This window comes from Lacerta agilis, chromosome 1, assembly GCF_009819535.1.
Source record: "Lacerta agilis isolate rLacAgi1 chromosome 1, rLacAgi1.pri, whole genome shotgun sequence".
In the NCBI taxonomy this organism is placed as follows: Eukaryota; Metazoa; Chordata; class Lepidosauria; order Squamata; family Lacertidae; genus Lacerta; species Lacerta agilis.
Window position 1 is genome coordinate 100351659 of NC_046312.1, and position 15786 is coordinate 100367444.

General features: G+C 40.8%; 1 protein-coding gene across 1 annotated transcript; it reads right to left on the reverse strand.

Annotated features, from left to right (window-relative positions):
- Positions 1-1863: 1863 nt before the first annotated feature.
- Positions 1864-15482, reverse strand: MMADHC (metabolism of cobalamin associated D). Its single transcript, XM_033164517.1, has 8 exons — positions 15359-15482; positions 12745-12904; positions 9435-9579; positions 8715-8932; positions 7999-8104; positions 6715-6845; positions 3941-4027; positions 1864-2313 (listed from the first exon to the last, which is right to left on the reverse strand). Exons 2-8 carry the CDS (start codon positions 12757-12759, stop codon positions 2119-2121), a joined length of 897 nt encoding a protein of 298 aa, XP_033020408.1. The 5' UTR covers positions 12760-12904; positions 15359-15482; the 3' UTR covers positions 1864-2118.
- Between the last annotated feature and the right edge of the window lie 304 nt (positions 15483-15786).

Consider the following 15786-nt stretch of genomic DNA (forward strand, 5'->3'; position numbering starts at 1 on the left):
TTGCCTGGTGTGACGTGGGAAAAATTGAAAAATTACTTTATATATAGTCAATATAGGCACAGAGTTCATTTTTTTTAACATTTTCTAATGGTGGTGTGCCTCGTGATTTTTTTCATGAAACAAGTGTGCCTTTGCCCAAAAAAGGTTGAAAAACACTGCCTTAGAGACCAACTGAGTTTGTTCTTGGTATGAGCTTTCGTGTGCATGCACACGAAAGCTCATACCAAGAACAAACTCAGTTGGTCTCTAAGGTGCTACTGGAAAGAATTTCCTATTTTGTTTCGACTATGGCAGACCAACACGGCTACCCACCTGTAACTTTATTATAATGGTGAGTGTTAACTGTTTAATTATCATTTGCTGATATTTAATTTGACTGTTTACTATTATATTCTGGTGGATTCTTGAATATTGCTTTGTTTGATAGAAGTCGGTAATTTTAAAGTTACGGGGACTTCTTTGCATGGTATCAGATTGTTATTACGTGAGTGATCTTTGCTGTCTGTTTTGTTGTTTATTCAACTTGTAAACCCCCTCGTGTATAGTAATATAGAAAGAGGCAGTATAACAAATTAAAAATGAAGTAAAATATTTAGCGGGTGAGCAGATGGGAGGAAAGCCAGGTTGGGCAAGCAGAAGTCATTGTGCAAGTGGAAGCCATTCTGCACATGGCAAGTAGTTAGCTGAGGACTGTCTTGCAATAGAACCACTGTAACTGTGGATTTTGATGAAAGCCACCTGGAAAACAATTTCTTTCTTTAATCAACAGCGTTGGCACAACTGTAAGTATCCAGAGAAAGATCTGATGACTTGGCCTATAGTTCATTCACATTTTTGTATTTGGCCTATAGTTCATTCACATTTTTGTATTGCATATACCTGTACTCAAGGAAATAAAACAGCCTACTGCAATGTCTCAGCCAGCATTCACAGAAATAAAATTCTACCGACAAGAATTCAACCCATACTTTCATTCAAACCAGATTCATGAATATATGACACTGTTTTCTTTTCTTTATGCTTTGGCGGTAATGAGATCTAGAAAGGGTCTTCAGTGCAGAAACAGTTTTGATTTGCACTGACTTAATTCCTTTGACTCCCATTCTTTGATTCATATTGTTGTGGCTAGCTTAGAGAGGAGGCCTGTTAGAAAGTCAGGCACACTTAGGCGTACTAGCTTCAAGCAAATCCAATGACAACTTTTAAAAATCGAGTTGGGATATATTCTGGAATATTGGGGTGCATCCAGACCTGGCATTCCATGAATGGAAGAGATCTTTCTGCTCATGGAACTGAGTGAGATCCAGCAGGATCCACAAACAGGATGAGATGTGAGCAGAGGCTTTCCCCCCCTACGATTTCTCCTTCCCTCTGCATCCCCCAATGGGCATTCTGGAAGGTCCCCCCACCTCCTGAAGCAAATTTCCAAAGCATGGCGGATTCAGAGAAGGCAGGGAAATTGGCAAAAATAACTTCTTCCCTCACAGGAATATGCAGGTTGCATGAGGTACAAGCCATTACGCCTTCTGAAAATCATGAAGTAGGCCACAAAATCTCCTGCTTGAAGTATATTCCAAATAAAGCGTGAAAAACAGAAATAAGACAATACTGGTTCTTGCATAAAAGAATGACTGATATTATTTTCCTTTAATGGGATCTAACCGAACAAGTGGACTGTCCCTACCTCAAAAATGTTTCTTTTCCAAAACATAAAAACTGAAGATGTGAAATGAACAGTGCTCTATTTCCAATCAATTTGCAACCTAAGTCAAACAGGCATTTATAAAACATACTGCAAGCAAATTAAATTTGACTTCACCAGAATGAAATGGTGAAATGTTACGAAAGTGCTGAGGGTTTATCTTCCAGTGTAAGATTACTGTGGATGTTTCACTTTATTGAAAGTTTGGAAAAGTAATACTTTAGAATATCATACGCTAAATATACATATCTCTCAAGTAAAATGTTGGATTACCTTATAAATCGTGTAGAGAGACTACATATCCCAAGAAGACTAAAATAAATAACAGATCTTTTACTGCCTAGAAATCAGTGTAATTTATCGCTTGATATGTCCCAACAGTGTTTATTGGCCAATTCTTAAGCCTGAAGATGCGGTTAATTGCCACTCAGTTTCTTCATGATAGGGCTGTCGGGTGAAGCATTAGTGAAAATACTTCCGACTACCACGTGTGTTCCCCAGAGATTATGACGAATAACTTTACAGCAGCCAAGGTCCTCCACATAAAATCCTAAATGGCGGTAGCGTTCATCAGTTTCAAAAAGGGTGTTGTTTGTATAAGGGCCAAAAAACTGCAAAGAGAGCACAAAAAAACACGGGGTATGTTTATAGGAAGATTCCTGAATATATTTCAACATAATAGAGATCAAACTACTGTAGTTTTAAGCCTAAACTTAAATGCATTTAAATGTCATGGCAGAAAATGTACAACTGCTGGGTTTGCATTGATATTTCTATAGAGGGATAACTATACTGTTTATTATACCCCATGGCAACTAGAAATTCTGAAGCCCGCAGATCCGGCCCTCAAAGTGACACTGTTACCAGGAAAGTGCACTTCTAATTCCTTGGATTTTATGAATCAATAGCCTGGTGCCTCTGGCGCAACGGTTTAGTGCGTCTAGTTGCTAACCGGAAGGTTGATGGTTCAAGCCCACACAGGGATGGTTGTGGGCAGGATTCCTTTCCAACTCTATATTTCTATGATTCTACAGGTGAAACTCGAAAAATTAGAATATTGTGGAAAAGTCCATTTATGTAAGCAATTGTTTTCATTAGCTACTGGAATTTAATATATGAGATAAGACTCATGACATGCAAAGCGAGATATGTCAAGCCTTTATTTGTTATAATTGTGACGATTATGGCGTACAACTGATGAAAACCCCAAAGTTGAAATTGTTAATTTGGGGTTTTCATGAGTTGGACGCCATAATCATCACAATTATAACAAATAAAGGCTTGACATATCTCGCTTTGCATGTCATGAGTCTATCTCATATATTAGTTTCACCTTTTAAGTTGAATTACTGAAAGAAATGAACCTTTCCACAATATTCTAATTTTTCGATTTTCACCTATATATACTGCAATAGCAGATTCTAGAACCGTCCATGCAAAGACAGTAAAGATTCACCAACAAAAGTTGGGTAAAAAACTATGTACACATTTAGTAGGAGAATATAACAGGTCTTAGTGCTTTGCTATTCCATACCGACTAGCTTTTCAAATAATTTGGATCTAGGACATTTCTAAGGGCCCTGGTGTGGAGCCTGATGGGACAAAAAAATTAACAACTAGAAATAATACTGATATGGTTGTGCATGAAAGAATTGTCAAAGGAACATCTCAAATACCTACAATCCATGACACATCACTATCCTGGTCTGAAAGAACTAGGTTCTTTTTTAAGAGTGTAAAAGGGGGGAGGTGAGGTGAGAGATAGAGTGGTGTAGTGGTTACAGTGCTAGACTAGGGCTAGCGTGACCCAGGTTTAAATTCCCACTCAGCCGTGAAGCTCACTGGGTGACCATGAGCCTATAATTTTCTCAGCCTATCCTAAGATTGTTGTAAGAATAAACTCGGGGCTGGGGAGAACTATGTGCATTGCTTTGAGCTCCTTGGAGGAGAGAATAGATGTAATAACTAAAACAAATAAAAACAGTCTTGTGTTCTTTTGTTTACCTGCCCCTTAAGGTGCCAGCTATGACAACAGTTTCTATGATATAGCCGAGAATTGAGAAAGGCTGTCACGGACATTCCAGAAACAATTTTAGATAGCCTTTAAAATGGTTTCAAGTGGAATCAGCAGAAACTCAAGTAGGAGTCGTCATATTTATTTTCTTTTTTAAATTATTTGCCCGAGACACACGGTGTTCAGCCTCCCTCTTCTTGCTGTGCTTTGGTAGAAATACTTACTGCCAATCCTGAAGTTGGATCAATGAAATCTGCCCAATAGCCTTCGGCACCCAAAGCGTAGCAAATTTCCTTGGCACCACTGATAAACTAAGAAGAGAGGAAAGAAAAGATGCTAAGCACACTTTAAAGGCTAATGCATATTCCATTTCCCCAGCAAACAAATGTGAAATTGAACACAGTACTGTTATTCAACTCTGTCAACCGAGACTAAGAGGATTAAAATTAATAACCTATATTGAGATACTATGGTCACATGGAACCTAGAATAAATTCTTTGTGATGGTCAGTGAAGCATTAATAATTCTGTACAGGCAGGAAAATATAACTGATTGCTCGGGTGGCTTGCAGTGTTGCCATACCTGCAAATACAAAAAATTAAACAAATCCATACCTCACCTATTGCCCACTTTTATGCATGCTCCCCTTGCCTTAGGTTTGTTCCCTAGTCTCAACTTCCTGTATCTTGATCAGTAAAGCACTTTTTGCAGTTCTCTAATCCACAATGGTAGCTCTGCCCAAAACCTATGCCAAGAAAATTCTCTTCCAAACACAAAGCACAGATGCTCAAAACTCCTGCTAACCTCTAAATACATAGTGCTAATTTAGAAAGAAACAGAATCTAAAAAGGAGCTACAGGAGAGTGTGGGATGAAACTGTGCACACAGATGGAACTCTCTTTTATTTCTGCCAGAATAGACTCTATTGTTAAAGAAAGTGACAATTCTTATTTTAAAAATTCAGTAGAAGCGTGCCTCTTCAACAAAAGGAATTGTGGAGGTTCTCACCAAATGCACTCGTATATCCTTTGCACTACGGCAAAAGATACTGCATTTAACATATCCAATGGAAAAGCTAACTGTGGTTTGGTAGGCTGCCGCGGTATGGGAAACATCACTTGAAACTGATTTTTCTAGTTTGCATTCCATTTGTTCAACACTTTGACACCTAAAACTATATAATGAAGAAGCCAGGCGAACCTCCCTGGGGAGAGCATTCCACAAACGGGGAGCCACTACAGAAAAGGCCCGTTCTTATATTGCCACTCTCTGGACCTCTCGAGGCACACAATGTTGTACAGCTGCATCCCCTCATTTACCGGTATTTGGAATTGATAGATACAGACATTTCTTTCTTCAAGCATGTAAGCCAGAGATCTGGACCCTTTATCATAAGGGCTTACTCAGATTCTGAATAATCTTAAAGCAGGACAGATTTACATTCAGCGTGGACCTATTTTTCCAATTAGTCAAAGGTCTACATATCTGTTCATTCCAATTTCAGATTAAGCCAACGGAATCCCAATAAACAGTCTAAACATGTTTATGCACTGGACTCTTTTGATCCTGGTGAATTACAATCTCACAGTAGCCACTCACCAAACAGATGTTAATTAAGACAACTTGAGTCTTCAATACAATAACACCTTCATTTGCCTGCCACTAACTCTCATTACTTTACTCCAAGTCTCTCATGTTAAGTTAAGTTCTCCTGAGATTGTCTACAATGCAAACAAACAGTCCATTCTATTGTGAATTTGCTGTTAGTAACCTTTAGGCCAGAAGGTTACGTCTACCATCCCAGCACCCTTGTGTTCAATATATTGGAATTGACAGGAAGGTGGACAAGGAAGGAGGAAGACAATTAAAATATAATTAGACCAGATTACAATGCCAAGGCCCAACAGACCATGACTAACACAGAGACACTGACACGCTAAAATGAGAGCTTTATTCTGTGTGCAGCTTTCATGGTGATGACTGAACACTGCACTCTCCTTCCTAACCCCTTGAAAACCTTTAGAACCCATATAAAAGCTTATCTGCCATTGTGAAACTTTCTCAAATGGAGTTAAAGGAACTGCAGTGTGGCTGGTGATAACTAGAAACTGCTCTCAGATATATTAGCCCAAAAAAATCAAGTTGAAATAAAAGAAGCTGGCGTTTTTAGGTTATTCTAAAAGCACTATTAAAGTATGGAACATTTTCAGAGAATAACGTATGGGAAAAAATTCAGCAGCAGCAAAACACTGACATTTGTCAGGATACAACTACTGATTCCAAAGCCAAGCAAAAACGTACATTTAAGAAATGATGACCCCTAGTGGCAATTCTACATATAATCACTTGGGCAAACATAAACGTCTGATTTATTTACTGCAATTATTAACAGATGTGGTATAAAAGGTTCAACTTAGTAAACTGAATGTAAAACATTACAGCATGTAGCTACTGAGTATGCATAAAATATATTTAAAGTTACTATTTTTTAAAGTCAGGTAGGTAGCCGTGTCGGTCTGACACAGCTGAAATAAATTAAAAAATTAAAAAAATCCTTCAAGTAGCACCTTAGAGACCAACTAAGTTTGTTCTGGGTATAAGATTCCGTGTGCATGCACAGTTCTTCAGATACACAGATACACTTCAGAAGTGTGCATGCACATGAAAGCTTATACCCAGAACAAACTTAGTTGGTCTCTAAGGTGCTACTGGACAATTTTTAAATTTATTTTTTGAAGGAAAAATCAAGTTGGGCATTAAATGTGAAGGACCAAGCGTTAGTCGTGTATATCCAAATTCTTTCTAAGAGCGCTTCATTAACACTGGGTCACAAAATATTGGGTCACAACCTATAATGGTCATCCACTCTTAGGGCAGACTCCACATTCCTAAAGCATGCTATCAAGCATTGAATCTAATACAACACACAAACGCACATGTTCTCACCTCCAATAAGAACAGTATCATAATTTACGGCCGAAAGCTGATGAGACTTACATTTTCTATCAGACTTTCTCGCTCATTTTCCACTTCTTCACTCCATGCAGTCATATCATTTATTGTCTTCTGTGTTACTGTTAGGACTGTGAGGTTATTGGAAGTTCCTTCTGGAAACATTGACTCAAAATCTATGAAGGAAGGAATAAGTCAATGAAACTTAACTGCACAATCTTAGCCAGGCCTACCCGAGAGTAAGTCCTACTGAATTCAGGTAAGCAGGATTAGGACTGCAGCTTTAGGTGTTTATTATAATTCTTTTGCTCCACCAGCAGTGGCGCCATGGTGGAATTGAGCTGCTCACCTGAGCTCCACCTGGCTGAGTCACTGCAGCAAACCAGGACAGAAAGAGGGAGGGACAAGGCAGCATGGTGTCAATGTGCCAGAAAAGTGTGCTAAATTGCACCGTGCCAATCTCACCCATCCCTCTTTCCATTCCGGTATTGTAAGGTTCTCAGTTAGTTGCTCATGAGTAAGCAGCCAGGACTCTGCTGTTTTCTTTATCGATTTTATTGTGCAAACTATATACAGTGCAGAGCTAAAAAGTTCATGTCTGTATCAAGCGGTGTCAGAATCCGGGAATGGCCCCTTCCGGTTCTGACCCCAACAAAAGAATTTCGTTATCTGAAAACCCCGCCTTCCATCCTTCCTTTTCACCCCACAACGTCTTTGGGGCGACGGAAATTGCGTTCCCCCTATATCACCCTCAGGACTGGGGGAGTGCTGGGTCTCTCTTGCATCCCCAGAGCCTCTACTCCTTTTCCCCTGTGAACTCTCCCCCTCCTTGCTGGACATCTCGCCGCTCCTTTCGCTACCAGAGGAGGAGCTGCTGGCAAGGTGGGACTGGGGCTCTCTGTAGCATCCGGAGAGCCCTTCCACCACCTTGCGCTGCATCGGGGACAATTCCCTGACAGGTATGGTGCAGTGACTCAGTCAAGAAGATGAGAAGCACAGCCCCCCTCTCCGTCACTGGCTACCCTCCATCAACCCCATTTGTAAGTATGGGGAATTGCCACTGTGTTCTTCAACAGCTTGCACACACAATGGAGACGCATTTACTACAGAAAGGACGACTGTCAGATTCCCAGGCTAAAGGTTTTGCTCATCTGGAAAAGCGCACTGTTGCTTTCTTTTTTTTAGACTAAAGACAAAAAGAGGGTTAATTTATGCAACCGAAAAGAAAACACTGTGACGCTCCAGCAAAAGAAAAGAAAAAAGGTCAAGGTATAAAGTCTACTGAGATAATAAATTTTTTGAAAAGGAGGAGTAAGGCAGCACCCATACCTCTGCGCAACAGCTCTGGACAGGCTTGTATCGCACATTCTACCTTAGCAGTTTCAAAGTAGGTCTTGGCATTACTAACTTCTTGTTTATGAGGAGGATTGCTGTTCTGAAAACAAAAACAACAGCAGGTAATTGTTCAGAGCTACATACAACAGTAACGCCAGCAGTGTTGTTTGATATTTAATATGGCCCCAGTTGCTGTTATTCTTAAAATTAGCAAAAAGTTGTACCCTCTAGGGCTGGGTGATATCTGGTTTTCAACACCGTGATATATCACCAGCTAAACACTGAGAGATATACTGATACATCGCAATGTCTGAAATAAGGATGAAGCTATTATAGAGGCACTGGCTGGCTTCACGGTTTTTCCCACATTGTGCTTTTTTTTTTTTTGCATAGCACACGCATACATACACCATGATTTGCAATATATTGCCAGGTCAAAAATTATGAAGCCAATATCACGATATGGATTTCAAACCAGTTTTGGGCGATACATCACCTGGTTGCAGTATCCTGAAGCTTCTGCACAGCTGAAGTACAATTCTGTTCAAGATAATTCTATTCGAGGGTACCACTCCAAAAATACTATGATAGCCCCCCTGTAACACAGGAGTGCGTGCTCATTTCAAAATTCAGGAGAGAAAGGCCACATGCCTGCTCTTTTGCTAGGCAGGCCAGTTCCTTTGGAACTATGTTTCCACCTGAGTTCTTACCTGGAACTCGTTGACATACTGAGCCATCACAAATTCATGCCTTTCGCTTGCCAGGGGCTCAACTAATATGTCAGGCAGTTTTTTGTGCACTTGTGTTGCCTTCTGAATCCCTGCACCGTTCAGGTGACAGTCAAAGCCTATGTTCCCTGGGAGCTGAAATCGTTGGTCTTGCGGACCAAAGGGTCCCATCGCCTCATCAGGCCACACAGTTCTTGGACCTGCCAAAAGTTAAGAATTAAGTCGTTTAAACACAAAAACATAAAATTGCACTCAGTTATAAAATGCAAAGGTTTTTTTGCAGGCTACTCAGTAAGCTAGTGACTCAAGTTCAAACAGAAAACTGGACAACTAAGTTCCATTGAACTTAATGATACTTAATTCCAAGTATGTTATGACCAGAGGAACCATAAGATAGATGATTTGAAAGACATTTTGTATGTGGTATCTAACTAACGCACCCTCTGAGCGGCAAGGATTTCTGCTTCTGCATCAGAACTCCCCACAGCTCCCCCCCAACCTGTTCTAGAGCTCTGGAGCAGATGTGGGGAGGGCGTGGGGTGTACACAGGGGAGGAGGAGGAGGGGAGGAAGTCCACTGGACAAGCCAAAAGCCTTGTGCTGATGAGACACATTAGATGGATACAGCGGTATGCTTTTCCCCACAATACAGCTAATTTTAGATGTAAACACAGGTGAAACAAATTCTTGGAATGTTTCTTACATATGTCTGGAGGTGCAGCAGCAACGGAAGGCTCGTCTGAGCCAGAGGACCCTGCTGTGGAAAAGGCCTTGGGAGTTACAACCCTTCTAACCAAAGAATAAAATCCCGGAAGGTACGTCACCAGTCTAGCTCTGTTACAAAGTACCTAAAGGGGACACAAAGAGAACTGAATGTAGCATATACTGCACATCAAAACAACAAGTCAGTATGCGCATTCCATAGGGGTGGAGGAATCTTATTAGCTGAATTTTGCATCCCGACCTTCTATATTACCGATGTACTACGTTTTCTTTGGGTGTGGCTAAAAATTAAAAGTTTAGTATGAAAAATTCCGCATGCTGGAATTTTTGCACACCATTTGCCACATGGATAAAATGCTGCATTAAGTAAATGACACTTTTTATCTAGCAAAAACAACAACAACCATAATACATACATGGAATGTGTTCAAACATCTGATAAGCAAAGCGTATTAAAAGAAAAAAAACACACGTGAGTCAGTTCTTTCTTCCGGCAAGGGTAGTTAAGCAGAGCCGACAAGTTATTTCCTCTGGTTTATCAGGAGATGGCACATTTCCCACTGCAAAGCTGGCAAGCCACTTTAGGGTAAGGCGACCGTACCGCTTGGCCATTCTGTATGCATACTGGCAGAGATTTCAATCCCAGACCCATACAACTGTAGTGAGCTCACACCTAAGCTCAAAACTCTCACGACAACAAAACCAGGGGAAATCTTACAACACACGAACCGAACGGAAAATGGCTTCAATTTCTCTTCCTGAATCTGAAAACAGCCTGAATCAACAGGGCTCAGATGTGCGATATCATCTTGGTGTAGTTTTATTCTGAAGCTTAATGACAACAAATGCCAACATTATTAACAACTGCACCACTGATAATTTGGCTGACACTGTGTTCAAGTGTTTGTCTTGCAATCCCAATCTCCCAGGTCTAACCTTTTGAAAAGTATTACATGATAATTAAGAGTTCACAAGGTGGAAAAAAAACTTTTACAGTTCCACCATGCAAGACAGACCTCTGTTTAGAAATGCATCTGTAGCCAATGTGGGTTGGCATTTGTTTTGTTTTTTTAAACAAAAAGCCTGGCTAGATATTGCATCAAAATCCAGAATGCTTTAGGAAGGAATCTAAAAGTTAAGGTGCAAAATAGGGAATGAAAACTCAATGGTTTCTAAATCTGAAAGGTTTTTTTTTACAGGTTAGCTTCAAAAATGGTTATTTTTTTAATTCAGAGGTACACAATCTTTACACTAAGTTTTATACTTATTATGATACACGCATCCTTTCGTAAAATAATGTAATAAATTTAGCAGTTTTGTTACCTGCGGTGTACAGCCCACAGCAACCTATGTTTCTGTGACCCACTGGCCCGACTGACCCAATACCAGACTGCTGCAATACCTAACCCCACATCCTAGCAAAAGGCAACCCTCTTCTTTGCACTGAATGCAACTTGCACAGACAATAAGGACAATAGTTGCAGCTATGGTTGTTTAGACACAACATGAAGTAATGTAATCTGAAATCTCACTATGCATACGTTTTTTCAACACTGAGCCTTTCTCAGTTTTCGGCTCATTCTCAGCTCTTTGCACTGCATTAGTGGCCACTGTCAAGAATCCCAAGTTTTGAAATTCCAGTGGCAGCACAGAAAAAGGGGGAAGTAAGAAAAGGATCACAACTAGACAAATCAAATCAAAAGAAGGAAGGCAGTAATAGAAAAGGGAAAAACAATCTCAAGGATGCACAAATATGATTTGTATTGGCCCAATGTGTTTCAAAGGATATTTGTTCTGCAGGGTCACTGCATATCACTAGTATATTGCCAAAGCTTCATGTGGCTGTTATGCGGGTTTGTTTTGTTCTAGTATACTTACGTTTCTGTTTTAGAAGTGTTGTAAGTTTTCTGAACACCTTTGGGTAACAAGCAACAACAACAAGCACACCATTCTGTTCTTTAGTGTTATGCAGCACACTAAAGAACACAGAGATGCGCATTTTAAGTGTCCTTAAGAAGTATATTTGGAAACATGTTTAGCCAAAAAAACATTTCAGTTTTGTGCATGGTAGAGATTCTATCTCACCCTATTTCCACAAACAGAAAAGGACCTCTGAAGCCCTTAAGGAAGGTCCATTCATGGTTTTTATAGGCATATAAGTTTATATGATGAAAAATAGTAATTCCAATTCAAACTTGAATGGTGCAACATTTCATACAGTTGTAAATGTTCAGGCTTAAATGTGCTATTGCATCAAAGCCTAAGTTTTGAACCCAGAATATGAGCTTTTAAAAATGTATTAATGCTGTTGTTATTATTATTTAAAATGCATATGCTCTGCCTCTGTCATTATATCTGTGAGCTATTTGATCCAACAGAAGTGTACAATAAGGAAATCTGTATAACTGATTTAAGATGGCTACAATCCTGCATATGTTCCTTTTTCTTGTTCCTTTCCCCTTTTGTTTCATGCAGGACTGCATGGACTGTCTTATCTTTTAATCCCTGAACATCCTGTAGAAAACTGTAGGCGTTTCATAAGTGATAAATAAATTGTTGTTAAATCCCACATAAATCAAGAGTAACCAACTTAATCCTTAGTCCACAAGCATATACATACACTGTTTTGGGAGTGACTCTTGCTGTTCTCTGTAGATCTGACTTCCGAGTACACCCGCACAGGAGTGCGTTGCACCAGTTTCTACAATTACAGCCTTTATAATTTATAGGTTGGCGCCTAAGAACTATGGGGAGTGTTCCTCATGAGGAACAGGATTTGCCTACCCAGACATCTCCCAAAGCAGCAGCAACAACTGGGCTGAAGGGAGAAACTGGTGAAAATACCTTCCATGCATACAAGAAGCCCATAGGATCCAATCCCACATCTTTACAGGCCCACACCCTCCAATTTTGTGTGTGTACCAAACCCAATGTTTTAGGTATTTATAGGACAGTGGAAAATCCAGTTTGCCAGTGAATAATCCACTGTTCTAGGTAATTCAGTAGTGATGCAAATTACTTCCTAAAGCATTCCATATTATGAAGCTGCACATCTTCTTTTTTTAACCTATCTAGTTCAGTTCAGTGGTGCATCATGATTTACATCATACTAAAATATACATACACCAGTCTAAGTGTTTCCATTTTTTACGTCACAAATTTATAAAGAAACTTCATAAAACACTATTCATATGTCACATAAACTAAGGGACAAGAATAGAAACAGGAACACATTTAGAGACATTTGTATGGCTTTCTTAACAAACACTGAAAACAGCAGTATTACTTACAGTGGCCATTTGCATGGGTATCTTCGTCTAAAGGTTCTTCCTAAAACAGAGACATACACATCAGAGTGGCTGATTATACAACACGTTGGGCCTGAGCTGCAACTTGTTAAGGATCCATGCCCAAACACTTCCGAGAACTGCCTTAACCAGCTGTTAGAACCTGTGCAAAACAAACCGGAACAATGGTTATTCCACTTTACCGCAACTCTACAAAGGGATGCAGATATTATTTTGCTTCAACAGGAGGGAAAAGTGTATTTCAATAGCTTATAAATAGTTGCATGACTACAGTTTCGGAATTAACATTCAGTTAAACTTCTAAATCTCTAGCCCTTCCATTGTGCAGAGAAATTTTTTGATGCCAATGCAAACCTTTAAAAAAGCAGGCTCAGAAAGCAAAGAAACCTGTTTGTAAAATTTACACCCTGTTCAATTGGTGATCTGTCTTTGTAACCTCCAGAGCACTAGTTAAAGCACTGTCCATGTGAATTTTAAATTCTTTTAAAATTAAAATTGAAACACAAAAAGGAACTTGTGGTTCTGAGATGCTCACTTTTGAATCTTTTCCTTGAAACTTTTGACAGATGGGAGCTTATTTCTCTTTCACGCTTCCTTTTTAATGCTGGCACACATTGCAAGCATTTCACAAGCTGCATTTGCCTGAGAAACTCTTCTGGGTTGTTAAGAGATCTGACCATTCTGGTGCCCATGAAAACAATTTTGAAGAGGACCAGGACAGCTTCATGATGACAAATGGGAAGAGACAAGAAACCAGAAACTCCTTGCCCAATAACCCATTTTCTCCCCACCTCCCAATTTCTTCTTGTATATTCAGCATTTCCTGCTTTCCTTACTATATTTGGCAGCCTACTGCCTTTTAATGTTATTTCCCCCCCTTTTTCTTCTACCAGGTTCCTTATATGGGCCATCTATTTCATTGTTTAGAAACACCATCAAATTTCTTAACAATAAAGGGTTTTTTTTTAATGTGCAGCACTCAGCACAATTCTATGCTGGCTCACCCAAAAGTAAACCCCGCTTTACTAGATTGGGGCTCACTGCCAGGTAAAATTACCATTGCTGGCTTCATTCCCTTTAGCCACCCCAGAATCAGGTTTCTTTCTTTTCCCCTATACAGTACAGTACATACACAAAAAAATGTGGTGCTGTTTTTTGCCTCATGCTTAGCTACTGCACTCCTTGGGCCGAAGTGACGCGTTAAGGGTTTTATTTATTTATTTTTTCATTTTGATGATGATCACGCCTCCAAGTGACCCTATTTTCCAGGGACGGTCCTGAATTTACATAAGCTGTTCTGGTTTCTGACTTGATCCCGGAATGTCCCACTTTTCCTTAGGACGGCCCTATTTTCATCAGAGAAACATTGGAGGGTATGGAATTACGTGACACCCCCCAGCCAAAGAGACAAGTACCTATACAACATTTAGAGGACATCTGAAGGCACCTCTGTTTGTGGTCCCCCCCCCCCAAAAAATCTTTAATGTTTTATTTTAACCAGGCCTTTGGTTGATCTGATTTACATCCTATGCCCTTTTAAAATGTGTTGGGGTGTTGTTGTGTTTTTTTTGGGGGGGGGAATGGGTTGTTGTTTTAATTTTTACTAGGTATTTTGTGGTTTTATATCTTGATTTTATTTTGTGAACTGCCCTGAGACACCCGGGTATAGGGCAATATATAAATTCAATAAATAATAATTTTGTTTTTATGTATGTTGGAAGCCTCCCTGGGTGGCTGGGGGAACCCAGTCTTAAGGATGGGGTATATAAATAATATTTTATTATTATTATTAGTTGAATTTATATACCGCCCTATACGCAGAGGTCTCAGGGCAGTTCACAGACTAATAATGATAAAAATTATTATTATTATTATTATGGAGCAGGTCATCCCTATTTTCATCGGAGAAATGCTGGAAGAGATGCAACCCTTTCTAACAACAAAAGCAACAAGGGACCTTGGACTTGCAGTAGCTGCTGCGCAAATAGGGGAGGCTCCCTGGTCCTGCTACCGGGCGGCTGTTCACTGCTGGCCAGCGAGGATCCCACCTGCATCAGTGCCGGATTTATGTATAAGCTATAGTTTAGGGCCCCACTCTCTTGGGGGCCCCCCAAAAAATATTAAAGGAAAAAACCACGATGTACATTTCCAAAACATATGATAAAAAAAACCAAATAAAATGAAACCTACATACAGCAACAGTCTTTTGTGTTGTTTATATAGCATATATTCAACACACAAAAAACAGCGAGTTTGTTGTTGACAAAAGATAGCTGGACATATCAAGGGCCCCATTACCTTCAGTAGCTCAAAACTAAATCCGGCCCTACACCTGCTCCCCCAACCCCCGTCTGGGGTCCAAGGGCAACGGGATGGTTTGAGACTGGGAACTGAAGCGGCTAGTCCGCACTGAGGAGCTGTGTGCGTAGGGACAGCGCTTATCGGAAGGGCAGGCGGTGGGGGGGGCGAAGGTGGGAGCGGGGCCTAAGGACGCCTCTGGCCAAAAGTTTAAGCCGGGGGTGGGGGTGTCGGGAAGTTCCATTTGGCGGGGGGGGGGAATTGGAGGGAGGGAAACGCCGCTGACCGGGTTCGTTACCTCTTTCTCTTTTCACGTTCTGTTTGTTCCTGTAAAATGGCAACCCCCCGGGGCCAAAGCAATCGATCCTCGCCTCCGTCGATTCCAAGGGTGGTGGGAGGGGGGGAAAGAAAGAGGAAAAAAGGTGTCGGCGGGGAGAGAAAACGAGACGCTCGACGCGCGAGTCCTCTCCCCTTTTTCCCCCCTGCTTAGCCGGCTTGCGGGCAGGCCGAAGCAATCGAGCCCCGACGCCTCTAATGACAGAGCAGCCGGCTGACAGGCGGAGAGAGAGACTTGTCGAATCGTCGAAAGGGCTAGCCTAGTCGAGTGCTTCCGCGTTCATGCGGAGAGTGGGCGGAGTCAGCAGAGAGGCTTTGCCCGCGCGGGTTGGTCGGTGCAGATTTGTTTAAGGCGCACGGGGTGCGAAAGACGCGCAACCTGAGTGGAAT